General features: G+C 43.2%; 1 protein-coding gene across 1 annotated transcript in view; it reads right to left on the bottom strand.

The window, feature by feature from the left end:
• Positions 1 to 27,365, bottom strand: part of CACNA2D3 (calcium voltage-gated channel auxiliary subunit alpha2delta 3) — a gene marked incomplete at its 5' end in the record, with an annotated part of 768,939 nt that overhangs the window by 72,467 nt on the left and 669,107 nt on the right. Inside the window, 3 exons of the mRNA XM_082664450.1 lie at positions 3,281 to 3,343; positions 9,656 to 9,700; positions 10,988 to 11,049. Coding sequence (XP_082520576.1) covers positions 3,281 to 3,343; positions 9,656 to 9,700; positions 10,988 to 11,049 — 170 coding nt within the window. The remainder of the gene's footprint in view (positions 1 to 3,280; positions 3,344 to 9,655; positions 9,701 to 10,987; positions 11,050 to 27,365) is intronic.

The following is a 27,365-nucleotide window of genomic DNA, read 5'->3' as shown; positions in this document are numbered from 1 at the left end:
CAGAAAAGGTCTTAATAGTCATGAGAAGTTATGGGATTACAGAGCAAACTAATAAGCAGATGTGAATATTCCAAATACATGGCAGGGGCGAGGAGGCAGGGTAAGGGTGACATTGCATAACACGTGCTGAGTGTTGTAATTAAAACACACATGCACACGTGTGCACACACATGCATACAAGCACACACGCATGCACCATTACTCTTGGATGGAGGGAGTAGGCATTAATCTGCTCTCAATCCCTTGTGATTAAAACACTACTTCATACAGACAGAAACAGGCTGTGAAAGGGCTTCCTAAGCAGTAATAAAAAGAATTGTTTATAATTCCTAAATGACCTGTTTAGGGATATGTAGCAGTCTTCTTCATCGGCTCTATAAATTTCCTACAGCAGAGAATATGTCCTTTCTCTAAATTACTTTCTGAGGAACACCCTCATTTTGTCCATAGGCAGTTAATATGTTGACCAAGAATGAAGCTGTCCAGCTCTGCGAAAAGAAGGCTTTGCCAGTCAAGACTTCCAATGGCCAACCCCAGCTCTGGGGCTGTCTTCAGGGCACTGGAGGCCTACCAGTCCTTCCCCAGCGCCAGGCTGATGCTCCTGCAAGTCCAGTTCTTGGTGCTGGCCGAGATTTGCCAACTCTGAATGGCGGAATGAAGGATTAACATCCTCGGGCATCCCTCCAGATTCCTGGAGCCACTATCATCAGTGTCCCAAGGGGGAGGGTGTATCCAATACAGCAGAACAGAGCTTGGAGCAACAGCCTTCCTCTGCCAACACCCTGGAAGGGGCCAGTGTAGATCAGTAGAGAACCCCCATCTGTACTGTGGGTGCTCTGAGGATTTATAGCTTATGTGGATGTGGGTGGACGGCATTACACTCAGAGCCCAAATTATATAAATTCCATAGGCTTTGTATGATATTAACTAAATCCTGATTCCATTACAATGCAGTGACCTCAACAAGGCTCCTAGGAGTTTTCAGGCAGAAAGGCACATACAGACTTCGCCAAAAAGTCAGAAGAGAGAGGAGGAAAGAAGGAAATGACATTTTCACTGACTGAAGGTCAAGCATTGCCTTTTTCACTCCAGGGACACTTGAACATTTGGCAAACTCTGTGGGTATGTGCTGCCGCTGGGAGCAAGAAGGACATTTGCATTTCTTGTGTGTAAATATGCCAGTATCAATGGAACTGGTTGTAAGATGAAGAAGAATTAGCCTAATTGGAGTACAGGAAACCAGACATCAAACAAGCTGAGGCAGGGCAGGCCCATAGGCTCCCTGGGCTATTCTATCCAGAAATGAAGCATGGATCAGGACCCACATGTAGTGGCCATGGCTTGGGAAAGGGTCACTATTTCAGTGGTTTACTTTGTTGGTTGGTCCAAGAATCACCACTGGAAGACATCATCATGTCCTTCCTCCCCCAGGATCAGGTTCCCACCCTCAGCCCTCCATGATTACGGCAGGATGACAGAGCTTCTCCTCACAGGGGACTGATTTGGTTTCTCACTCCTCCCAGACACACGGGCATATTACTATAGGCCTATGGCCAGTCCTGCTCCCAAGAGACTGGCCTTGTTTCATGGGCTCACCTTTCCTATCTAATGTCCATCAACTGTCCAACATCCAGTGATGTCCAGCATCTGAGGAGACTGTGTATGCACAGCTTGAGTCTCAACTGTGTAACTGTCACCCACCAAAGGTGCATTTAAAATCTCACAACATGGGCTTCTCTGGTGGTGCAGTGGTTGAGAATCCGCCTGCCAGTGCAGGGGACATGGGTTCAATCCCTGGTCCAGGAAGATCCTGCATGTCGTGGAGCAGCTAAGCCTGTGCGCCACAACTACTGAGCCTGCGCTCTAGAGCCCACGAACCACAACTACTGAGCCCACGTGCCACAACTACTGAAGCCCGCGCCCCTAGAGCCCACGCTCTGCAACAAGAGAAGCCACCACAATGAGAAGCCCGCGCACCGCCACGAAGAGTAGCCCCCGTTCGCCACAACCGGAGAAAGCCCTCACGCAGCAACGAAGACCCAACGCAGCCAGAAACAATAAATAAATAAAATAAAATAATAAAATAAATAAATTGATAAAAAGAAAATCCCACAGTGTTCTCATAGATAAGAGGGGAAACTGAAGCACAGTTCCCACATGTTACCTGGAGCCCGTGTTCACAAATTAACAAGCCATTGAGCTTAGACACTAAGGAGTCATACTTAAAGGCAATTAATTAATTTATTAGGCATTAATGGGTCTATCGCACTGTTGACTATTAAAATATTTTAAATGATTTAAATGAGACTTCATTATAAAATGCTAGTATCCTCAAATATTAGAGTTAGAAGAAGCCTCCTTTAGTCAACCATCCTCCTTTTATAGAGCCCGCCAGGAGTCCCTGGCGGGTTAAGTGATGCACCCAAGATCCCAAAACTAGTTGAGGAAGAGAGTTTGCATCAGAAACCATCCGCCTCCACTTCTGGTGTTACTTTACTACACCACAGTGCTAAACTTGTCTGGATTTGACTTTCTTTTAACATGCTAATTTCATTTCTAATTGCAGAAAAAGTTGTCAGCCACCAAGTTTTAAAGGAGAAACCCGTGTTTCTCTATTACAATGCTATTGATTTTAACTCTTATTTTGATTTCCAAATATCAGTGGAGCTTTCTTTGCTGAGCGCCCTAGCTTGGTTTCTTTCCATCTCTCCCTCCTGCCCCTGTACTGCACACAGCTCAATTAAATGAAAAACATTCTTCCTCTATATGTGGATTCTTGTCCCCCTGTGTTGAGAACCCAAGTTAATCCTTGAGCTCAGATAACTAATTTTTAAAAACTCAAAACCAGAAAGAAAGCCATAAAGAATAATTACATTGGCATACATAAATACATACATATATTTGTGTGTATATATAAATTACATATATATAAAGATAAAATATTAAAAGGAGGAAACCTCCTTAAAACTGCTCAAACTCTTTCAGGCACCTCCATGTCAAGGCAAAGAGTTCTATAAATTGAACATTTTATGAGTGAGGGAGCAGACCCTGGGCTCTGCACCCCTCCCCACCTCTCCTCTCCGGAGGTAAAATCTCTTTGGGGCCTGCTGAGAAGTAGGCTGTGACATTCTTAAAGGGATGGAAATAAGGTTTTATAATCTCCTGCTATTACCTCTTAAATACAGATCATGTCTCAAAGTTTCAACACCATAATTTGTTCCCCCAGACCCAAGCACAGTCTGGGATCCTTACTCTGAGTAGGTAGAAATTTCTCACTCACTTGTGTGTAGTCTTCAGACACCAGAATAAATCCATTATTGTCTATGAGGTAACAGTTCACAGTCTAGAAAATAAAAACACCACAGTTTCAACTTTGGGTTCTCAGACTGCTTTTACACGAAATGACGTACTTCCAACCTGAGAGACACCTATTTTAGGCTGTTTTGGGAGAACTGGAAATGCCTGCTGGCTCTAGGAGTTAAGGCTATGGTTAAGCTAACCCCAGCACTTACTCTTCAAAACTAATTAACAAAAATAAAACACGAAGCAAGCCTTGAACATCCCCGATTAGGATAAAAAGAATATACATTTTAAAGTTATGCATTACAGTTTATCTTCCTTTTCAAAAATTTTTATGACCTGAATAATATTTCCCAGGAACAAAGTGTCCAGAGGCCCCCGAGCCTGTATTCATGGTGGTTGAAGTACAGCCTGTTTTGAAAGCAAAACGCCAGCACAATGCCATTACTTTAATGATGTATTAATGAAAACACCGTGTCAGCTCAGAAGACCATCAGGGGACCAGGTAATATTTTTTAATTTGTTCATAGACTTAGGCAGGAGGGAAGGGGCAGAACTTCTGTTAAAGGGTCCCCTCAGGCCTCCTAAAGGTTTTCAAACTGTGTTTTTAATTGGGAGTTGGATTTGGGGGCAGGGCTGTTAGCTTTTGGTAGCTCAGATTTATAAATTGTAGCAAGGTAAGCCCAAACCTCTGCTTCCCCCATGCTACTTTAATCTCAAGTGAATGATTTGCTACAGGCTAAGTCTTAATTACAGTGCTGTGGAGTTTAAATTTAAGGTTTAATTCCGTCCTTGATGTAACTCAGTTTCTATTTATTGCAGCTTTACATACCGACTGCAACATTTAATTTGTAACATATCTTTACCCTGAGCTAAATTCCCCTAGCTCCAGACCACTGCAGGGCTGGTGTTTTCTGGGACATTTACCTATCTGTGTAGTCGATTTTAGTGAGGCACAAAAGTACAGCAGTAAGTTGGTCAGAAAGATGCATCCTTTATTAGTAGGCAATGGTGGAGAATCGGCAGAAAATTAAAAGCCCTGCTAGCATGTTTTAGAAATGAGTCGGCTGCTTTGGTGAGCAAGCGTTTCTCTTGGTTATCCCAAGGGGCCAGATGAATGACTTGGTCACACTCTTGCTATTAAAAGAAGCTCTTAGCTGCAAGAAGACTACTTTGTCCCTGGTGGTAGTCTTGACAAACATTCTCCTTTTTTAGGACACAGCACTATGAAAGCACTCATAGAGTTCTGCTGTCCAATATGGCAGCCACGAGCTACATGCAGAGTAAAGCTTAATTTTAAGTTAATTGGGTCATATCAGACAAATCTATACCCTTGTTTATTTGAGTATCCTGATTGTCATTTTGCAGATATAGACCCTGATGCAAAGGGAGGTTAACCTCCTTTCAGTCATACATGTTGAGCACAGAAGTGGCCTCCATATTAAAATACTGACTCTCCAAATCCTTGCAATTGCATAGAGATCCAAAGTCATCATAACTCACCCTCTATCCCTGATTATAAAGTGAGTGCCTACTCAAACATCCCTAGCCAACTGGTATTGCTGCTATTACACCTATATCTTTGGTCAATCTCTGTTCATCTAATGTTGTAAATATTAGACAGTACAAAGCAAATAGATTATAAAATCAACTGAAATCTTCGGAAAGAGGCAATATTTCATGAAGTCCATGAAAGTGATATTGGAGATCAGCTCCAATCACACAGGAAGCCATTGGCATACTAGTATCTGTCAGAGGTAACACATGAAGAAAGAAAACGTCACCACAGATAACATGAAAGATGCTTCTGAAGAGAATGATTTCAAAAGCAAGGGACTAAGAGAAGCTCCTGGGGAAACTGATCAAACTCCACTACATTTGACCTTCCTTGTGATCACTCTGAGAAAATCAAATATAAAGTGAAGGATTCTACATTGTGATTTTTATAATTTTATCAGAAATATTATACTCCCTACTCCCAAACCAAATGTGTCCTTTGTTTATAGAATTAGAGTATGACTGCAATTATAATTTAAATTTGTTAAATAAAATAAATGTATTTTCACCATTTCCACTTTATTTAGAGACAAAGCTTCACTGAAATGTTTCATTATTTGCCATTAATGTTTGTTTCTTTCCCCACCCTCATTTCTTGGAAATGAGGACCTCTGTGCTCCTTATAATGGCCAGCACTGGGTGGAATTAAGGTTGGATTGGCCATTAGGAGACTCACTTCTCAGGTATCCACCTTTGCTCCTACTCTCTTCTGGTGTGGAAGGCACAGAGGGAAGGCATCTGTAAGAAACAGATATTGCCAACACTGTGATTGACAAATCACTGAGAAAATCACAGGTCAGAAGCAAGGATGCTGTGTCACTGATGTAGAATTGGGTCCCTTAATCTGAAAGGTGTCATTTAGTTTTCATTATAGACAATATTGCTATGTTAGGTATATTTAGTCTCTGTAAAGACTTCATAAACAGACCTTCCTTGATTAAATTATCGGGAAGTATGGTAGAATGGAGTAAGGCCACTGGAGTAAAGCGAGCAGGGTACTGGGTTATGAAACAGGACAGAATTAGCCAGATTCCAGTCTGATAAATTGTTTTCTCTGTCTCTTTACAATAAATGGCCAATCACCTTCTGCATACTCCCTCCTCCAGTAAAAGTAAATAGAGGAGATATTTTCTCAGCTTTCCCTCACTATGCTACTTCTGCCCCAAATTAGATACTATGCTACTTTGTATCTCTCAGAAGGAGTCTGCCCAGAGCCCTGTCCCAAGGGTAGACTGACAGGCTGAAGGGCTTGGGGAAACCAGGAGCTCTAAGTTTTGACAGATATTGTAAGCAACCACTCCACAGCCACCTGTGACAAAACATGTAAAGATGAGGTGGTTTGAAAAATGCAGAGACAAAGACAGAGTAGGTGAGAGAAGTTGTCTTTTTTTAAAAAGGTATCTTTCTTCAACTACTTGATGACTCAGTATTGCTCAGAGAAGTCCTATTCCAGGCCACAAAGGCAGGTCAGGTAGATATCTGAGGTTTAGAGCCCCAAACCAGGCCATGGGAATTGGGCAGTCACAGATAGAAAGGAAAGCTGGGGAGAAAGTGTACTTGGGGGTGAGAAACACAGCACCACGCCTGTGTTACCTGGAAGGTTACCTGTGTTACCTGAGGCTAAGATACTAGCTTGAGAATCGGAGACTTTGACACTTGCTATCAGTGTGACCTTGAGCAAAGCCTTTTAACACTCCCAGTCTCAGTTTCCTTATCTGAATGATGGAGACAGCAACAACTATTTCAGAGGAGTGGTGAGAAGATGAAGTAGGCCAGTGAGTACAAACTGCTGAGCACAGAGCAAGGTGCATAGTGAGTACCTGAAGGACTTGTGCTTGTGTCTATTCAGCATATGATGTTTATTGGTTACCTACTGCGTGCCCTCTTTATAAGTATCCTACTGCTGCAAATTGAGTTTCTCAGAAAGGGAAGTTGTTACATAGTTTATAGCAAGAGGCTGGGGAGGCAAGTCAGCTGATAAGCGTGTGCGCTCATCTCCCCTGCTAACCAGTTAGCTCCTGGAGGACAGGGGCTATTTCTGACTCTGCTTCCCATTGACTCCCCGGGTGTTGGAGGTACCAGGCACGTAAGGAGGGCTCAGTAAACGTGTCTTGAAGGAATGAGTGAGTGTGTGAGAGGCTGCCTCTTAGGTTCTGAAGTTAACGTTCGCCTTGGGTGGAATGGAGCTCCTTAAAGTCGTCAGTCAGGCCCATGGCCAGGCCCTCCGTGAAGATGGATCTACAAGCCAGGAAGACATCTGGCCATACCAACTCCACCCACTGGCCCAGGGCACTCTAGCCAAGGCCCAGGGAGGCCATTTTTGGGAGAGACAGAGGGGCTGGAGTGGATCCAAGGCAAAGCATGTCTGATAAGTCTGTGGGAGTTGGGCCAGGTCTTCAGTACAGAGGAGAAGCCAGAAGCATGTGAACTTAATGAGCCCCCACAGCTGTTTTTAATGGGGACCTGATCACTTGAGGGCAGTTCGGGGAGTGGAGGGACATGGCCTCAAAGACTTAATTAAAAGCTATGAAAGGGGAATGACACGTGGAAAGAGTCTGCTGAAAGGATGGAAAGGGGCCTGGCTTTTCCATTTAAAACGATGTCAACTGCTTGCCTGAAGCCAAAATTTAGAGTCAAAATGGGAAATGGATGATAGTTTCAAAGTGCAAAATGAGCATCAGATCAAGTTCAGCAATCCAGCAAATTCCATGCTTAATTTTCAAAGTGTGTGAACTTTTAAAATGATATTTGAATGGGGGTCCATCCCAATGGCTGCTAAAGGAGATCATTAGTAGTGAGGAAGGCATGCCCAAGTGGAAACTGTCATTGCCTGAAGTGTATATGTGGTTGCCGTCTGAGGTTTTAGGTTCAGGTGAGCCACTACTCTAAGGGAAGAACACGTCTGCAGACGTTTTTGTTTGATAGCTAATGTTTACTGAGTGCTTACCATTTGCCAGGAGCTGTGCTATACAGTTTTCATATATTATCTCATTCATCTTCATCATTACTCTGTGAGGTAGGTGTTTCTACCCCCATTGTATAGTTGAGGAAACAAAGGCAAGGCTTATTACTGTCAGAGTCACAGTTTGAAGCTATTCTAACTCCACAGCCTATACCTTTAACCACTATGCTAGACCACCTGTGAAATCAGTTACTGAACAATATATATTGTATGTTTTGAAGTCTAAGTGGGAATCCATTTCCACTTATTTCTATACATGAGAATGCACAGAGGCAGTGTGGGTTATAGGAACACTGCCTCTAACTTTATTCATCAAATTATTCAACCAACTATTCATCCATCCATCCAACCAATCAACTAGAAACCAATCAATCAAACAATCCAACTATCCAAAACACCATCAATCACACTAGCCAACCAACCATCCATCCAGTCACCCAACTAACCAACCAACTGTCCTCAGTTCCTTTACCACAAATAGGGATTAGTAATTGTACAAGTAAAGGGCTTAACATAGGGCCTTGTGACACTGATTAATCAATATTATTGTTGAGCTGAGTTGTCTTGAGCTGAACACTCCAGTAAGACAATTAATGCCTCAAAGACAGAGGAGAGCTTTGAAGCCACTTGACTATCCTATGAATGGCATCCCCAAACTTACTGAAAGGGTGTTGATCATAAAACATCATAGGGTACTCTTTCCTACAGGAAAATTATTTTTGATCTGATGGTCAGGAAAAATTGGGGTTTTGCTGAAAAGATGATTGATTAGTTTTTACTCTTTGGATAGTAACTCATATAGCAATTATGTTTTTTTTTAAACTGGCAGCCAGATCTTCGGGGACTGAGCATTTTGTACTTTAGCTTCACCCTGGACTCCCTTTTATATTTCTCTACTTGTCTTTGCTTCACCTACTTTTTGGAAATATACTTCTAATCTATGTTTTCTGAGTTAGAATTACGTTTGGTTAGGATTTCTTTAATCCCTGTGGTAACCAGAAGGAATATGAATGTGTGATCATTTATAAGTTCCAGTTTATGTATTGACTAATGGTTTGGTTGACTCAGAGAGAGGAAGGCCGCCTAAGCCAAAGTGAAAGGCCACTTCACACCTGCTTGATCCAAAATGTGGGGCAGAAGATACATGGGATTGGATGCTGTAAAAACTTAAATCTGATGGACAGACTTAGGACAGTGGTAATCTTTTTTCTTCTATTGCTCATGTGTGGAATTCAAATTCCTCCTCCCAAGATTGAGGGAGAGGGAGAGAGATAAAGAGAAAGAAAGAAGGGAGGGAAAGGGAGTTGTAGGAGGGAAGCATTATGCTAGAATGCAACATTCTGAGTTTTCAACTCTTAGATTTTTGGCTTATTACACGAAATTAAGCAAGTCATTTTATTTCTCTGATCCTCAGTTTCTCCCTCTGCAAAATGGGTCACATATTCCTATCCATTTCATTGGGTAGTTAAGAAGATGAAAAGAGGTACCATATGGGGAGAAAACTTTGAGAGTTGTAATATGAGTTTCAAATGGCAGTAATTTGCATCGTTTTTTATAAAATGCCAAAGTCCCAGTAGTGCTGTTCGTGGGACATTTACATCACATTTCTCCAGCTCTCATAAACTGATTGGGAGAAGAAAGAAAAAGAAAGAAACAAAGCAAATGTCCTTGGGTTTTTGGAGATTGGTCCAGAGCAATCTGTTAGACCTGGCTCTGTGAGACATTCCCCCTGTGAGAAAACACCCTTAGTCATCCAGCCACTCCACCACCACCCGCCTCAGCCCCTGCCACCCCCAACTTGATTAGGGCAGACACAGGGCCAGGAGGCCACCATACCTCATCATCACAGCTGATAGAGCATTTGCCATCCAGAGAGGCGCACTGTGGGGTGAGGGGGAAACAAAAGGAAACGTGTCATTTGGACACACCAGCGTCTGCTATGACTGCCACTTAGTTACTCAAGGACAGCCTATCAAAGTCCTAGCCTGTTATGTAAATTTCATCCAAATTTCATCCAAAGGGAATGTACTCTCTAGGATGAGTACTAGCTCTAAACAGTAATATAAAAGACAATTTGGGGACTTCCTGGTGGCACAGTGGTTAAGAATCTGCCTGCCAGTGCAGGGGACACGGGTTCAAGCCCTGGTCCAGGAAGATCCCACATGCCCCGGAGCAACTAAGCCCGTGTGCCACAACTACCAAGCCTGCATTCTACAGCCCGTGAGCCACAACTGCTGAGCCCATGTGCCACAACTACTGAAGTCCATGTGCCTAGAGCCCACGCTCCGCAACAAGAGAAGCCAGCCCGCTCACTGCAATTAGAGAAAGCTCGCGCAACAAAGACCCAACGCAGCCAAAAATAAATAAATTTATTTTTAAAAAAAGACAATTTTGGGGTAACAGGGCCCTTTTTCATTTTAATTTATGTTGTCCATTTTAATTTATGCTTCATTCAATATTGATGTCTTTTTAAGACCTCAAATCTTTGAGTAACAAGAAATATAATTATGTATTCATTTAATTTTAAATTAACCCCCAGTGACTTTTTTTTAAAACTCCTGTCTGTGTTCTTGGTACGTAGTTTCCTAAAGTATCTTCATTTAAGAAATGATATACCATTTCAACATTTGGAATTGGACAGATGGAGGCAAATTATGTGTTGCCATTTCTGCTGAATTACTGAACAAATACCACTGAGATTACTTAGTACAGAATGTATAGTGCAAGTGAAGAATGTTCCCAGATTATCCAAGGCAGAGAAGCCCTTGGCCAAAGAAGGCATGCTTAGTCTAACCTAGTTATGCAAAAGCCTTCAAAAGCGATTCACAAATAAGTAATTGGGCACCACAAGATTAAAAGAAAGTCACTATGAAAATCTGCAAAAGTCCCCAATACTTAGAAGAAACACTTCTCTTTTAGAAGGTCACTAGTTTGATCTCACAATTACAACTGTTGCAGGAGCAAATTCCCTGCTTTCCCAGCATGTGTTGTCTAACACGCTGTCAGCCCTTTACTTTGCAGTGAAATGAAAGGTAATCTGAGCAGCCCAGCAGTTCATTTTACAAATATTCATCGGAAATCTGGCACTTTTAGGCTCCGGGTACTCAAATGTGAACACCTGTATAATAACAGTGTCGCTAATGCTTCAACATGCTGATTATAACTTACCTGTCTGCTGGCAGTCCAGAACTTCCTTTGGAAAAATTCAAGTTTCATCTGAATGCCTACAGCTTGGACAAATTATAAATAAAACATGGCATTAGAGATCTCTTTACACAATTATTTAAGATTATCATTGAAAATTATCTGTCAAGGTAAGATGCTGATGTAAGCATATCAGATAAGAACACTTAAAAACTAAATTTACAGTGAAGCATACAACTAAAACATTTTATCTTTCAGGTAAGGAATTTTCAAGGTTACCTGTACTCATAGAACTCTTGACAGAACAAACTGAGCACAGTGCAGATGGTTCTTTGGAGAGATGTTACTTGAGTGTTTCTAAAATTCATATACTTGTGGTCACCACCCTCCCCAGCACAGCTGAAAACAGGAATGGAAATAAGAAGGATATTCAGAAGATCACGGTTTCTTCAGGGTTCCCATTTCGGGGTTCCCAATTATCATTGCATGAACTTGCATGCCTAAAATGTGTACTCTGCATATATTTTTGAGATATGAAACTTGAAAAGTACTTGTCCTGAGGCTGGTGTTGGAAGCAAGTCACTTGGCCATGATGTGGCTTTGTTGAACTGTCCCCCAGCATCCACATCTCAGTGATCTTCTCTCCCCAGCAACTCTGGTGGAATTATATAGTTCTTTGCTTGTCTGTGTAAAGTTCCCTAAGGCAACAGTGGATGCTACTTCTAGTAAGAGAAATGTGCAGAAATGGAAGAGGTTAAGAAAGTGATTTGAAACTCTGGGAAGAAGAATTCGGTGGAACCTCAGAACTAGGCAATGAGCAAGCTCAGAATATTTCTCTCTATGAAGTCAAGACAAAGTAACTCTTGAAACCATTATCGAAAGTACTCAAGTCAGGGAAAAAAGCTCGTCAGATGGTGAGAAAACTTGAGAGGAGATGGAAAGAAAGAATGAGACTCTGTGCTGGAAACACTGCACTCCCCAAGGGACGCCATTTAGCCCTGGGCGGGTTTGCAAACTTCAGTCCATCGCACACAACTTCCCCAATTTTTGCCATATCCTTATATCACCAGTATTGTTATTTATCTTTCCACATGTTTTTTCTTTTGCTGAAATACCTACAGTAACTTCAATCTACATAATAATACCTATCAAAAGAGATACACAATTACCAAAAAAAAAAAAAACAACAACAAAGAAAAACCAAGTTCACCCATATACTTTTATGTGGCCACCATGTTAGATGCCCCCCACCAACTCCCACCTTGGGTAAACGTTCTTCTGCTGGCTTCTGGAACTTGAAGATTTATGAAGGTCTTGGGTTGTTACCCTTATAAGTACCAAGTACATTTCTACTTCCTAAACAAATTGTTGGAGCAAGACCTGAGAGTCAAAGTTAACTGGGATATGTACACTTAGAGAGACTCATCCTCTATCTTTGCACTTGGAATGTCAGACTCTAGGGTGAGACTAGAGCTAAGCGTGGCTGTAACATGCAGAATGGAAGACTCTGAAATGCACCATTTCAGCACTCTGGGTTCATCCCGCTTTACCCAAAGTGTCTTCCATCTTCCGGAGCACAAGCTCCCCAGCGACAGGGACATGTTGTTGCTCCCCACTGGATCCCTGCCTCCAGCAAGGTGCCAAGCACATAGATGACTCACTGGTAAATGATTGCTTTTTTAGAAAATCTGTTCAGGTGATAGTATAGTCACTAGATGGATGGATGGATACATAGATAGATAAACATCAGTGTGAATTATAATCATACCTGAATAAAGGTTTTTCAGTGGCAGTTCTCAACACATTAGAACCATCTGGGAGACTTCAAAAAAACATTCTGATGCCTGGTGCCTTCCCCCTCCACACTAAGACCATTTAAATCAGAATTTCTGGGAGTGGAGCCTAGGCATGGGTATGTTTAAAAAGCACCTCAGGTGATCTGAATGTGCAGCCGGGGTTGAGCTAGGCTACTCCACAGGCCTTACTGTAGATAACAAGTTGGCTATGGAGGACCTACCACGATATGGGCCATTTGGTCAGACTATAGCATAAACTGCTCTTCCTAGCCCTGGAGAAAATTTCAGAGAATACCTGAAGGAGGCTGATATTGAAGCCTGAAGGCTGTTCACTACAGTTTCAAATGAATCTTGTCTTCCAAAATGCCTGACGATCCATATCCCTATTGGAGACGAACCAACTGAGGAAGCTGTAAACCAAAGTGCTGGCTGGGTTTTTAGTCAGATCCACCGGCAGGCAGAGGTAAGAGCCTGACCTGGACTTAAGAAGGGGCTTGAGGCAAGTATCTCTGGTTCTACCAAACACAGGGAGGGATGAGAGAAAGCTGACCTCAGAGCAGAAGGCCTAAAAACTGTTGTGACATTCAGTCACTGGTATCTAAGAGGAGGGAGGAAAACGAGTTTTCTCTCTTCCTCCGTGTGTATCTCTTCAGGCCAAGGTCAACAGCCACGGCAGGCTTCGAGACACAACAGGATAAAAGCAGAGGGTTCCCTGAGAGAGTCACCCCACGGTGACCTTTCTATGGTGTTTCTATTCCCAGCAACCCAGAGCTGCCCCTGGCCCACCCATTGTCTACTGAGTTCCCCTGTGAGTCACCCATGCCCTTTCTGAGCACCCTTCCCATTCTCTGATGGAGGCCCTGTTTTCACCTCTCTAATGAAGTTAGCTGCTCCCTCCTGGGTGTTTATCCATCTCACATACTTGCAGCCTGCTATCATCTGCCCCTTTCGGTCTGTATCCCAGCTCCTCAGAGTGCTTTAATCTTGCTTCATGAGTCAGTCCCTCCATCCCATTAATCATGCAGGCTGCTTCTCTCTGATCTCCCTCCAGCAGGCTGCATCCTCTCCCTGGTCCTGATGCCCTAAACTAGACACTACTTCCCTCACTCCTCACTCACTCCCTGTCTGGGCCATGAGGTCGATGCCAAAGGACTCCCAGACAGTCTTGATTATAATGGATCTGCTCCATTTTGCCCTGGCTGTGTTTTTTGTTGCCCACATCCCTTCCAGCAACTCTGGCCCATGGTTTCCCACTTCCGGGTTTGTAGTACATTCACCTACAAGTTAATATACTTCTCTATGATTAAGAGATTCACAAGCCCATTGGTGGGTCAATTTCACGACCATTTGTTCAGTGGCGCTTTCTATGCCAAGCTCTAAGCTGGGTGCTAAGGGGAATGAGACCACATGCTCCCTCAGAGTCTATGTGGGGAGTGGCCACGTGGTAAAAGCAACATCAGAGGCTTAAACAGAGAACTGTGGAGCACAGAGGATGGGGCAGACTTGGCCTGGGGGAATCGGTAAGAACTTTGTGTAAGATAAAGCATGGAGATCTAACTCATAGAAAAAGTAAGAACAGAGGAAAGATGAGAATCAAGTGCAGAAACTTGATTCTGCACTTGATTCTCATCAAGTGAGAAAGGCAAAAGGATGGAGCCTTTCCAAAGACCATACTGTCTTCTGAGGCTTGAAAGAATGTGAGTGGGGGAGATGGTTGTGCAGGCTGAGGTCAAATGGAAAATGGTCTTGAATGTCAGGCCAACACACCTGAAGAGTATCCTGTAGGCCAAGAGTTGGCCCAAGGGCCAAATTTAGCCTCTTTTTATCAATAAAGTTTTACTGGCACACAGGCACCCTTATGTGTTTACGTACTGTCTGGTACAACAGCAGTGCTGAGTAGTTGCAACAGAGGCTGAGGGGCCCACATAGCCTAAAATAACTTACTGCTTGGCCATTTACAGAAAAAGTCTGCTGACACCTGCTTTAGGGTCTGAGGAGCCATTTAAGATATTGAAGTAGAAAAGTCAAAGGACCTCAGATCTGTATTTCAGAAGGTCCACAATGAAAGCCCTGAACAGGAAGGACTAGGAAATGGCCCGGACAGTGGGAGACAGGAGAGTGAGGTGAGTCAGGCAGCCACAGCCACTGGGTGCATTTGGCTAATTATCTCTTAAGTACAAATTGATTTAAAGTAAAAAACAAACAAGCAAACACCAAAAAAACAGAATAAAAAATCCCCTCCACAAACAAACAAAAATGCTTAAGGGCATTCCTATGGCTAATTCTATTCAGAAAAACAAATACAAGCTTCCACAAACAGAAATTTAGCTTCCTCTTGCTATTTTCCTTTGTTTTGTTCCAGTTTTATTTTTCCTGTTTTCAACTTTTATCAGAAAAAAGATCATCATTACTTCAACAACTCCTCCTCTCTTCTCCCATCCCCCACACATCCCAAATGGAACCTGAGATATTTGTCATGCCCGTCTATTTTGTTCTTTCAACATTTCAAGCCATAACGGTATATTCTGATTCAAGTCAATCCTGCTAATTTAATAAGAAAAACAAGGACTGAAAATGCTTTAGCGAAACCCAAGTCCCAAAGAGAATGCAGAAAATTAAAACACCATTCCTGGGGTTTGAAATTTTTTAGACAGTCCAGAAAATCATCAACATATTTCTCCTGGAGTTCACGGTGCTCCTCACTTCCATTTGATTATAAAGGCTCCCCGGCTCCCTGCTAGGAACTTTCAACACAAGGATGGAGACAGAGTCCCTTTTCCATGACTGCATCTGGTGGTTCCTTACTCACCTCCCAGGAGCAGAACTGACCCAGAAGAAAAGTATCCCTGGGGACCCTTCCTAGAACGCCAATATCATGTGAGCCTCCTAGGACAATGACCTTAAGATACTAGGATGGTCTTTGGAAACCAACAAAACAGCAAAATCATCGTTATGAGAATTGTCATCCCAAAGAGCCCCAGAGCCTTTCATATGAAATATTCATGCATCTGGAGCACTGACACCTCATAATTTGCTTTGAATTAGTCAGGTTACTGTTGCCGTAACATACCTCAATACTCTAAAGTATGCGTGAGTACAGATTTTCAGCTCAGCAATACAGACCACAGAGCTTCCATGGAATATCTTCCTTCCAGTCTTCCTCTTTCCCCAACTCTCTAACTTCCTTCCTACCTACTTTTCCCCTCCCTCTCTTCGTCCAATGTTTATCAGAAACCAGATACGTGACAGGTGGTGAATGTATTGAAATGAAGACAGAAGGGATGCAACAGCCATGGATGGAGGCCTGGGGAGGGCAGTCAAATCGCTGAAGAGAGGATCATACATCAGGATATTCAGAGCTGACGGAGTCGAGCATGATCCAAGCACCAAAACACAATGGCACTTCATTTGCAGAATGTCAGTGATGAGTGCACTGGAATTGGGACCAACAGCTGACCTCACATGCTGCAGTCCTATGTTGTCCAAATTGGTGGCCAGTAGCTACATGTAGCTATTTAAATCAAAATTAAATAAAATTAATAATTTAGTGCCTAAGTTGCACTAGCCACATATTAACTGCTCAATAGCCACATGAGGCTAGTGGCTACTATACTGGACCCAACAGATCCAGAACATTTTCATCATCACAGAGAGTTTAATTGGACAGTCATCACTGATAACAGGAAGGAACACAGAGAGGAAGTGGACACTGGTGTCCCTTGAGGATGAAAGTTAACGTTTCCCACAGACCCATCCATGCTACCCACTACCTGGAGGTGAAAGAAATGAGGATGACTTAGGTATGGAGAATCTAGAGCAGACAGACCTGCCTGTGTGAGAAGACCTGGATTTGCAAGGGGAAGATGGTAATTAGTTTGAGAGAAACCCAAAGAAATCAATGCAATATGCTCAATGTGGCTACCACCCTCAAGATTTATTTATTTTGCTTTATAAAATTTGAAAATACAAATTACATTTCCAGTGCTATTATATTCAAATGCATTCAAGATGAAATCATGCATGCATCTCATATCAGGTTAATAGACATGCATTCAAGTGTAATCCGAGACTCACCAAAGAACAATGTTACATGTAAAATTAGAAATAAAATAACTTTTTCATATTGTATTCATTTAGAAATAATTTTCTGTGGGCTTGGCCTCAACTGGCAACTTACCCCTAGGAGCACAAATCCGGTTTGTAAAACAGTGCTCACCACGCCTGGCACGCAAGCTCACACAAAACGCCCCTACCTCCATTTGCCCAGTTCTCCAGCCATGCGATATATTCACATACACATAGAGAGCTCATCCAGGAGACAGAAAAACAATCCTGCCGCCATCAACAAATTATAACCAGGAAAGTGTTTATCAAGAGCTCTGGTTGTGAACACTGTTTCTAAGACAGCTGAGTGCCCATGGGTACATCATTTCACTTCTCTGTCTCTACAAAGAGAATCACACTGGCTCTAGCTTCTGAACAGGACTTTCGTGGGATGGGGATAAATGATACAAAATAAAAGGATGTGTATCAGAACACTCTAAAGGGTTGACAGTGTTGTCAACATTCATGTGATGATTTGTTCCTAGTTTTTAATCCTTTTTGCTTGTATTTCACCACCAAGTGCACCTTTTTCAGTGCCAATATATTGACACTGAACAGAAGATTCATCCACGATAAATCCATATTGTCCACTGCTACCAAGGTCCCTCAGGATGTAATGTTGGTGGGTAAACACTCTACAAAATTATAATACCTTAGAAGTGGGGAAAGGCCACGTGAGCACTGGCAAAATGAAGCAGAAAACAGAAGGCAAAGATTCCTTTCCAGCTGAGCAAGCTTGAAATGGATTTTTTCCCCTTCAGGATTAATGAAAGGTGTGTCCCACTCCTCAAATCCCATCACTCAGCCCTCTGGAATTGTGATTATCCATGCACACTCAGGACAAGGTTAGATAGGTCAGCGTATAGAATCCAAGAGGGTTTTGTCCCTGATACTGTCACCGTCAGCTCCATGTGCTCATCAGCCAGGCTACCCGGACACAAAGCTTCTCAACTGACTGGCTACTGCTGGCAGCATGGGGACAATTATTTCATTCCAGTGCTCAGGCTCCCCTGGGCTGGCTTGGCCCACAAACAGGAGTGTTTTCTTCTAATAGATTCCAATTCCAATTCATGGGTAGGAATATGGTAGAAAACCTTCTCCTTATTAGAGAAAATAAAACTCTAATAAGTTAATAAATAAAATACATGCTAAGGATTTCCTTTGTATTTCATCACTTAGGAGTGGAACAAGTTTTCTTAAAATCCAAATTCTACAAGTACATGCTGGCCATACATTTTCTCAACTAGAAAATGAGCTCCTTTCTGGCCATATTTCTCAAGCAGGGTAGTGGCTCTTTTTACACAGCTGGGTTAATATCTCCCACCTTGTCCTCAGCCCCCCTCTGACAGAGTCCCTGAATTTTCATTCCTTTGTGCCCAACAGCAATGACGGCTTGCAGTGACAGTAACAAGCCATGGCACATTTGGATTACAACTTGCCTTAATTAACGGTCAACTGTAATAGCTGCTAGCCAAGCCACATTTGTTTAAATGTTTTCTTCTGTTTGTTTTCAAAATAGTTAATTGCAAGTAGAACTAACAATGAATCTGAATGTCACTTTTTTGGAATATTTCATGATTAACTGGGGGTTTGGGAAAAGGCCACTGTCCTGGAGCGCTGAGGAAAAGAACTCTAACCTTCCTTACATCAAATACAAGCCCATTCCAGGGGTCTGCTAATGTCCAGGATAAATGACTTACCACATGAATAACAGTTTAAAACTGTAATGTGAATTATGACATAACTCATCTGTTAAATATTTCATGTGAAGATTTTAATGATTTGCATGATGGAATGTTGGACAAAAAACACAACTGAAATCCTGGGACTAATTTGGGCGAAACTGAGAACAGAGTATCCTCATGGAGACGAGGGGGAAGAAAAGGCAGCTGCATTTATGCCCCCCTGGGTGTCAGACTGGCAAGTCCAAAGGCTTTCTTAAAAGATTATAGGGACGGGAGAATGATCAGCAACAACCTTTTGAAAAATATTTAGATCAAAGCCACTATTTGTTTATTATAATCTTGGTAAAGCCTGAACATTAATCTCCAAGGTATGGTATTATTTCAGAAATTAGGGGGAAAAAACACATTCTCACAGGAGCAGGCACACCTCATATTTTAGCCTATGCCGAGTGAAGAAATACAATGATAAAAGGGGAGGAGGCATTTTAAATATAAACCCCTCACCGATTGCATATTTCACTTCTGAAGTATACCCTGTGGTATTGGGGTGGAGGGGGGGTAATCTTTCTTATACATGCTTTTAAGTAACAAAGAGCTACATGATATATGTCTGTGGTGAGAGAGAGAGAGGGAAACAGGACTCATTATCGCTTGATTGACAACGCGATAGCAGAAGATTTTCTTTGAAGACTCATAGCTGCAGAGGTCTGTTTTAATCTGGAACCATACCCACTCACTGTCTGTGACTGGCTTCCGGGAATGTGTGTGTAGGAAGGCCTGATCCCTTCGCCTACACATTTCTTTTGTAGTCACTTTGTTTTTGTCCTGTCAGAGCTTCTTGGGAGCAGTCACCTTTGGTAAAGTATAATAAATGACAATTATGAATGTTTCCTCCATTTAGATTCTAATTACTTGACAGAATCAATGTTGAAAAGAATTAGCAGGGCTGTGGAATGGAATAATAATTTTCTTTTCACCCCTGAGGTAATCTGGAAGCATTTTTCCAGACTTCATCTGAAGAAACCTATATTCCCTCAGCTTTCTGAGGCCACTGAAGCTGGCATCGAATAGTTTTTGTCAGATCATTTTATGCTCACAAAACTCTTCAAATAATATTATTTCAATAAGGTTTTCAAGCCAGTACATTTTTAGAGTCAATTCCCATCCTTTCAAACTTTCAGAATAAAACATTTAATAAGCCTCAGGCTTCATTGTATTTTAATCAGGGTTACGCAAATCAATGTCCATTAAGAAAATTATAAGTTTCCAAATTATAGCTCCCCAGTTAATAATTTCTTATTAGGTCACCACCTAATAACAGTTACCAAAGAGATTATAACAAAATCAGGGGTCATATTTCCAAACATTTCAAAACCCATAATAGAATGGTCACATATATTTGCCAAACACCTCTGAGCTGGATGTTGATGACTGTATTCAATGCAAAGCAGCACTAAAACATCCACATGAGAATGTAAATTGGTGCAACCACTACAGAGAACAGTATGGAGATTCTTTAAAAAACTAAAAATAGAGCTACCATATGATCCAGCAATTCCACTCCTGGGTATATACTTAGAAAAAAAGAAAACACTAATTCGAAAAGATACACACACCCCAATGTTCATAACTGCACTATTTAGAATAGTCAAGACATAGAAACAACCAAGTGTCCATCTACAGATGATTTGGTTTAAGAAGATGTGGCGCGCGCGCGCACACACACACAATGGACTACTACTCAGCCATAAAAAAGAATGAAATATTGCCATCTGCAGCAATAGAGATGGACCTAGAGAATATCATACTAAGTGAAGTCAACCAGTGAAAGACAAATATTATATGATATCACTTATATGTGGAATCTAAAAAATAATACAAATGAATTTACATACAAAACAGAAACAGGGCTTCACTGGTGGCGCAGTGGTTGAGAGTCCGCCTGCCGATGCAGGGGACACGGGTTCGTGCCCCGGTCCAGGAAGATCTCACATGCCGCGGAGCGACTAGGCCCATGAGCCATGGCCGCTGAGCCTGCGCGTCCGGAGCCTGTGCTCCGCAACAGGAGAGGCCACAACAGTGAGAGGCCCGCGTACCGCAAAAAAAAAAAAAAAAAAAAACAGACTCGCAGACCTAGGAAATAAACTTATGGTTACCAAAGGGGAAAGGGAGGAAGGGAAGGGATAAAATAGGAGTACGGGATTAACAGATACAAACAACTACTATACATAAAATAGACAAGCAACAAGGATTTACTGTTTAGCACAGGGAAGTATATTCAATATCTTGTAATAACCTACAATGGAAAATAATCTGAAAAATATATATATATAACTGAATCACTTTGCTATTCACCTGAAACTCACACAATATTGTAAATCAAATATTCGTCAATAAAAAAAAATTCACATGGACAGTTCACGGAGCTGGAGGAGGGTGTCCAGTTACTCTGATTCTCCAGCTTATATTCCAGGGCACAGAGAAGGAAAGGGACTTGTCCAAGCACACCCAGCTCATCCTAGGGATTCTGAGTCCATTCAGACCCCCCAAAACTCAGATCCCTCCAGGACTGGGTGGGAACTGTGGTGAATGAGAGACCACCCTGTGCTGGTGTCAAGTGAGCATCTCAGCTCAGCTGATGCCTTGTGGGAATATCTTCTGGATCCTGCTAGTTATTCTGATGCTGCAGGAGAAGCTGAAAATCTAGAATTAATATACAGACGATTCATTGAAAAATTCACAGCACTCTGATAGGGTTGCCAGATAAAAAATTCTGATTTACTAAATCTGGCAATCCTACACTGAGAGACACATGGCACATCCCAGGCAATAAGCTGGGGTGACCTCTGTTGCATGTTTAGCCCTGAGAGCACTGAGATAGCTTGTGTTCTGCAGTGAAATATCAGGACTGGAAACCAAGGTCGCCTCCATCAGCATGACTTTCGTGATTTTACTGTTTACTACAGAAAATTCTTGCCCAGAAAGATAAGGCTATAAACCAGTAAAAATACTTTATGATTTACTTGAGAAACTTCCCTTAAATCAACTTATCTAAACAACAGACTGATCAAGAACAAGAGAGGGCTCAACTACAGAAACCGCTCACTTATCAAACAACTCTGGATTTATCAAGACTCAAGAGGTACACCATTCTTAAAGGAACCCAATCCTGATCAGATCCCCACACTGAAGACCCACCCAGACCCCAGAACCCTATCAACACCTGCCTGACTACCCTTTCTTGGACACTCGTAAGACCCTGTCAGGGCGGTGTTCTCCCTCACTGAGCTAGGGAATAAACCTGATTTTGCTTGGTCTATGGACTCTTCTGATGGTCTTTTTGTCAATAGTCAAACCGGCTTTATTTTTATCAAAGCATTAATCTGTATTTGGCATTAAATTATATTATGTGTTATTTACTGTGTTTTATTCCTACCTAGCTAGCGTTAAGCTCCTGGAGGGCAGAGGCTGTTTGTTTACACCTATATTCTCTGTACCTAGAGAAGTGCCCAGCCCAGGTAAGCACTTATGATACAGGTCAAAGGAATGACCCGGCGGTTTGATGCTGTGCTGATGGCGATGTCAACTATTCTCAGACTGTTTTCTCTCTCAGGAGACCTACCTTTGCCATCCAGGTATCTTGGGCTCTGTCCTGAGGGAAATGAAGAGCCATGAAAAGGTTCTCAGCAAGGGATGGATGTGAGATGTGAACAGATCCACGCTTTGGAAATATCTGCAGGTGGAGATAGTGGGCTGTATAGTTTGTGTGCGGGGCTGGTTAGGATTTGGTAGCACTCATCGAATCAGGTGAGAGATGATGGACTCCCACTCAGCAGAGGGCACTTGGGATTGGATGGTGAGGTGCAGTCTTGTTTCTAATCCCTCCTGGCTGAGTGAAGCCTGGAACCCTGAGTTTTTCCACTGGCACATCAATCTCATCTGTGTCTTGCCAGACACTGCCCATCTTTTCCACCTCAAGGGCCCATCATTTTAGCTTGGTAAATTTCAGCATGTTTTGATTTTGCTTGTAAATGAATTATTTCATGAAACATGTTTGTCTGCTCACCAGGCATGTCTTGGAATTACTGTTCTCTTAAGATAGTATTAGGGAAGTAGTCAATAAAGAGGGAGAACCTATAGGATGAGTAGGAATTCATGAGGACCTAGTGACCTGGTGAACAGGGACGGTGGAGACAGCATTTTAGGCCACATGCAAAACCCCAAGCTGGGAATAAGCGTGAAGTGTCTGAGAAAACTCCAAGACCATCTGCATGGCCAGTGCAAGTGAAGAAGGTACACTTCCCTAGTCTCTATCAGACAACAAGCAGGGCCTAACAGGGAGGTTCAAACAAAATCTGGTGAGCATTCTGGGGATAGCTCCTCAGAAGCAGAATTGCCCTCTTTTTTTTTTTTTTTTGCGGTATGCGGGCCTCTCACCGTTGTGGCCTCTCCCGTTGCGGAGCACAGGCTCCGGATGCGTGGGCCCAGCCACTTCGTGGCATATGGGATCTTCCCGGACGGGGGCACGAACCCGTGTCCCCTGCATCGCAGGCGGACTCTCAACCACTGCGCCACCAGGGAAGCCCCAGAATTGCCCTCTTGATAGTGGGTCAACCAGGCCATTATCTCAGTCTCTATCCAGTGCCTCCATTTCATTTGACATGGAAAGGACGAGAACAACAGAAACAGCCCTGGAAAGACCATGTGCTTCTGAGTGTGCTCATGCGGGAAGGCAGCCTGCAAAGACAAGATCAGCACACCATCGGGCCTGGTTCCCTCTCACCATCTAGACCCCCATTCTAAAGCCAAATACCTGGGTGGTAACGTGTTCGGCTATGGCAAACCTGGACTAGGTCCTCCCACAATAGCTGCACACAATGTGTTTTTGAGCAGGGAGGCAGAAGGGAATGGGAAGTACAAGAGGGGTGAACAGCATTTTGGAGTAATCAAGCCTTTCTTTCCCCTCCAACCTCTTGGACTCTCAAGAGCTTGGAATATTTGGGAATTAGCCATGGGGTGAAGGATGCCAGTTTTGTCCCATAATTTAACCAGGCAGATGTTGAGGATGGAAAAACCATTTTCTGTCATTAAACAATTGCTCCCAAACACATACTTGGCAATACTTGAGTCTCTCATTTGGGTTCCTGAACTGACTTTCAGAACAGACTGCACTGGTCATGTTCCTGTGCGGGGCCAGGGTGGGCTGTGGAGACAGGGTGGGTGCTTCCTTCTCTGATTTCGCAGGAAGTCCAAATCCCTCTCAGCAGGGTAGAGACCACTGTAGACAGGCCTCAGTAAGGCCTGTCTACAAGTAAGTAAGGCTGCCTGACCTCAATGCCCCTCAACTCAGGCAATTATTCTTTCTCCAAAGGTTCCTTGGCACCCAGTAGCCTTCAGTAAAGGCTGACTGACTGAACGAATGAATGAACAAGCAAATGCACTATATTCCAGGCACTAGGCAGTTAATCAGTTGCCTCTTGTGCTTTCTTTGAGGGATAACACTTTGAAAGACAGTTGTTACCAACTTTCTTCCCAGAGTTTCCTGGCACACCCTGGCTCTTCTCCATTCCCTCATCTAAAGCATTCCATGCTTAGGGCTGTGGCGAAGGGAGGCACAGAGGAACTCGAGTCTCCAAAGCTGAGGCCCAGAGGAATCTCAGGGCTGGAAGGACATTATGGCAACTGCCAAAATGGAGGAACTGGGCGAGTTCCTCCCCTCTCCACCCTGCCTCCAGCCCCTAAACTGACTGCATGGGAAAGAAGATCTGACTGGAAAGGGAAGCCAGAGATGTGGCGGCCCGGAGGAAAGACCTGCACCAGGACGTCCTCGTAGGTGTCAGCCTTCCCTGCTCCTATCCTGGGACACTGGAACTTGGCTTCCGCTAGCCCTGCTACTGCTGCCAGAGGCTGCAGACAGACGGCGCAGCCCGAGGCTCCCTGCTGGCTTGTCAATAAGGCCCAGGGGGCTGCTGACTGACTCTAGGGCCACCTTGGGCTGGAATGAGGATGCCGTGCACGGCACTGACGTGTAGCTGAGTCTCCACATAGTTTTTCCAAGACTGATATACTGTGCACCACTCACCAATCTAAGGTGCTGCCAACCCTCTATCACAGGCCCCAGATTCATTTCGTTTCCTGGCCTGGACTCCTTGTAGATTCCATGTCACCTGCAAGGACCTTGGGTTTCAAACCACTGTGGAACGTTTCCTCTTTTTTGCTAAAAGTTAAACAAGCTGGACCTGATGTAATCACAACTACCCAGAACATCTGCAGCTCTGCTGAGAGTTTGTAAAATCTGAAGATTCGATAAAATCCTCACAGCTAGATACTGTCACTGTCACCTCTGTTTTAATTCTGAGGATACGAAGGCTTCTGAGTGGTCAACCTAGAGGTCAACTACATGGTTTAGAAGCTGAGAGGGACTCTGGAGGAACTAGGATTTGAACCCAGATCTTCATGACTTCAGAGACGTTGAAAAACAGATATCTAAATGAATGCGCTAAAGGAAGTCACCTAAAGTTACTCAAAAAGAATATGTATTTAATGAGCCTATCCCTGTAGAAAAGACTAACACTTTGCTTACTACGAGACTGGCAAATCTACACATTTTCTCATACATCTTGCTTTACGTTTTAATTTTTCTTTCCAACTCCTGTGAACTGATCAGTTTCCTGCAGGCCAAAAAGAGTTCCTCAGAGGCTCCTGGCATCTTTCAGTGCCTCCAGGCCTTCATGCTTGCTGCCCCTCTCTGAAGAAAGAGAAGGAGAGAAGCCTCCTTGGAAACAAGGCAGTGGCCCAAAGGAAACCCGTACCCACCTCAGAGCAGAGACAACAGCCTTTGTCTCTAAGGAAGCAGAAAACAGACAGAAGAAACGGCCCAGGACATGAAGGGCTGCAGGAGCTGGTCCCAATAATAGAGGACACACAGGGCACACGCTGTGGGCCAGGCACCCAACTAACATTATCCCACTTAACTTTTCAGCAATCTCAGAGAGAAGATGTTTTTTCCATTTTAAAGATAAGCTGCAGGCAGTCAAGTGACTTAACTAGGGCCACACAACTGCTAGAACCGGATGGAATTGGGATTAGAGACCACAAGCCTGACTCAGGAGCCTGCTGCCCATTTTCCTACATGCTTCTCCATGGGGCTGCATCACCCCCTAGGGGACTGTTTTGGAAGTTTGTAGTTTGATTGTTACAGTAACTGGAAGGCCTACAATTCACAAGACAGACCCCAACAAAGAATGGTTCCATGCCCCTCAGGGCTTCAAGTGCTCTGCCTGGTATTGATGTGCGTGGAAAGCATGATCCATAGCTGGGCCTTGAACTGAATTCTGTTCTACATCTAAATACAAAGTATGTCTTGCACGTGAAAATTTCTAAAAATGTAACCTCAGTCCTGTGAAAGAGAGAGACAAATACACTCTGTTTTGCCTGAAACTTGACTATTTCAGAGAATCTCATCACCAAGGAGGCACGGTTTGTGGTTGAGAGGCCCATACAGCAGCTATTGCATTTACAGAAATTCTGTGCAAGCTTCTGGCCTCTTCGTTCTGTCTCTTCTTATAGTTCTGCCCAAACATTTACACACTAAAATATATATTATCCTCCTATAAACTACTCTCCTTTTATTTCTTGATATCATAGTGGGAGCATTCTATAGTTTTTTTTTTTTTTTTGGGCAGCATGTAGAGAAACAGGTTATATTTTCTATGCATCTCATTTTGGGATAGTAAAGGGAATATTCCAAATTATTATGAAGAGGGATCCTTGGGTAAGATAGGACTGAAAACTGTCCTGGCTTCAGTTTCTCCTTTGCCAGTGAGTCTGGTGAGCAGCCCCCAACCACATACGCCCCCCACCCCCACCCCCTCAAACTCCTTGCTTTTGTCTGTAGCTCCCCTCTCTCGTCTTGCCTTGAAAGCATAGATTTGGCTGGGCCAAACCTCACATGTCCCCATGGCTTCCTCTGTGCTTCCCTTCCTGTTTATTTTGGCCTCCACCAAGGTGCAAGATATTAGTACCTGAGGCTCAGCTCAATGGATGGATTTCCCATCTTGGAGGTGAGCAGTAAAGGAACAGCTCCTTCTGTGCTTCCTTTCTATCTAGGAAACATTTCCTAAATAAAGAAATGCTTCTCTTGGGGCTGCTCTGCTTGAGTGTGGAGCTGGGCAAGTGGGCTGTGTTGCTGGTACGTTTTCTTTTATCAAGCAGTGTTGTCTCTGAATTCCAGGCAGGCTGTGCAAGGGAATGAAGCCCTGCAAATTGCTTTTTCTTTCACAAAGCATTTTAATTTTAATTATTGTCAGCACTTATGTCACTGCCTTGGGAGATGAAGAGGGAAGGAGGGAATACTCTGCAATTTCACAGCATATACCAGTTTTCCCTAGAATGGGGAGGAGGGTTGCACAGAGTAAAAGAGCAAGGAACAGAGCTCCCAGTAGATTAAAAGGGGCCTTTGTAGTGGCTGCATCTGTACATTAAAATAAATCTCTCCTAGCACTAAAATAACATCTACATTCATTTGGGACAGTGCCACATTCAGCATTTAAGAAATTTGACAAAACACTGCTTGAGCATGTTGAAGTTTGCCAGCTCACAACAAAACAAGAAAGCTACCTCAGCCGCATGGAAATACTTCTCCCGGTTCCCTACTTTCACTTATGACTCCCATTTTCCGGCTGCACTTAAAAGAAAAAGACTGCCCTTTTTTCAGGTGCCAACCACTTAACATGGCCCTGAAATGGGCAGCAAATTGCCGCTGGAGGTGGTAAACTTCAAGAGGAATCTTTTTCTTTTCCCCTAAAGAAAAATACT

The sequence above is a fragment of the Grampus griseus genome (genome assembly GCF_964374135.1).
Source record: "Grampus griseus genome assembly, chromosome: 10".
Classification (NCBI taxonomy): domain Eukaryota; kingdom Metazoa; phylum Chordata; class Mammalia; order Artiodactyla; family Delphinidae; genus Grampus; species Grampus griseus.
The sequence above is the reverse complement of the archived record's forward strand: the minus strand, read 5'-3'. Positions and strand labels throughout refer to the sequence as shown.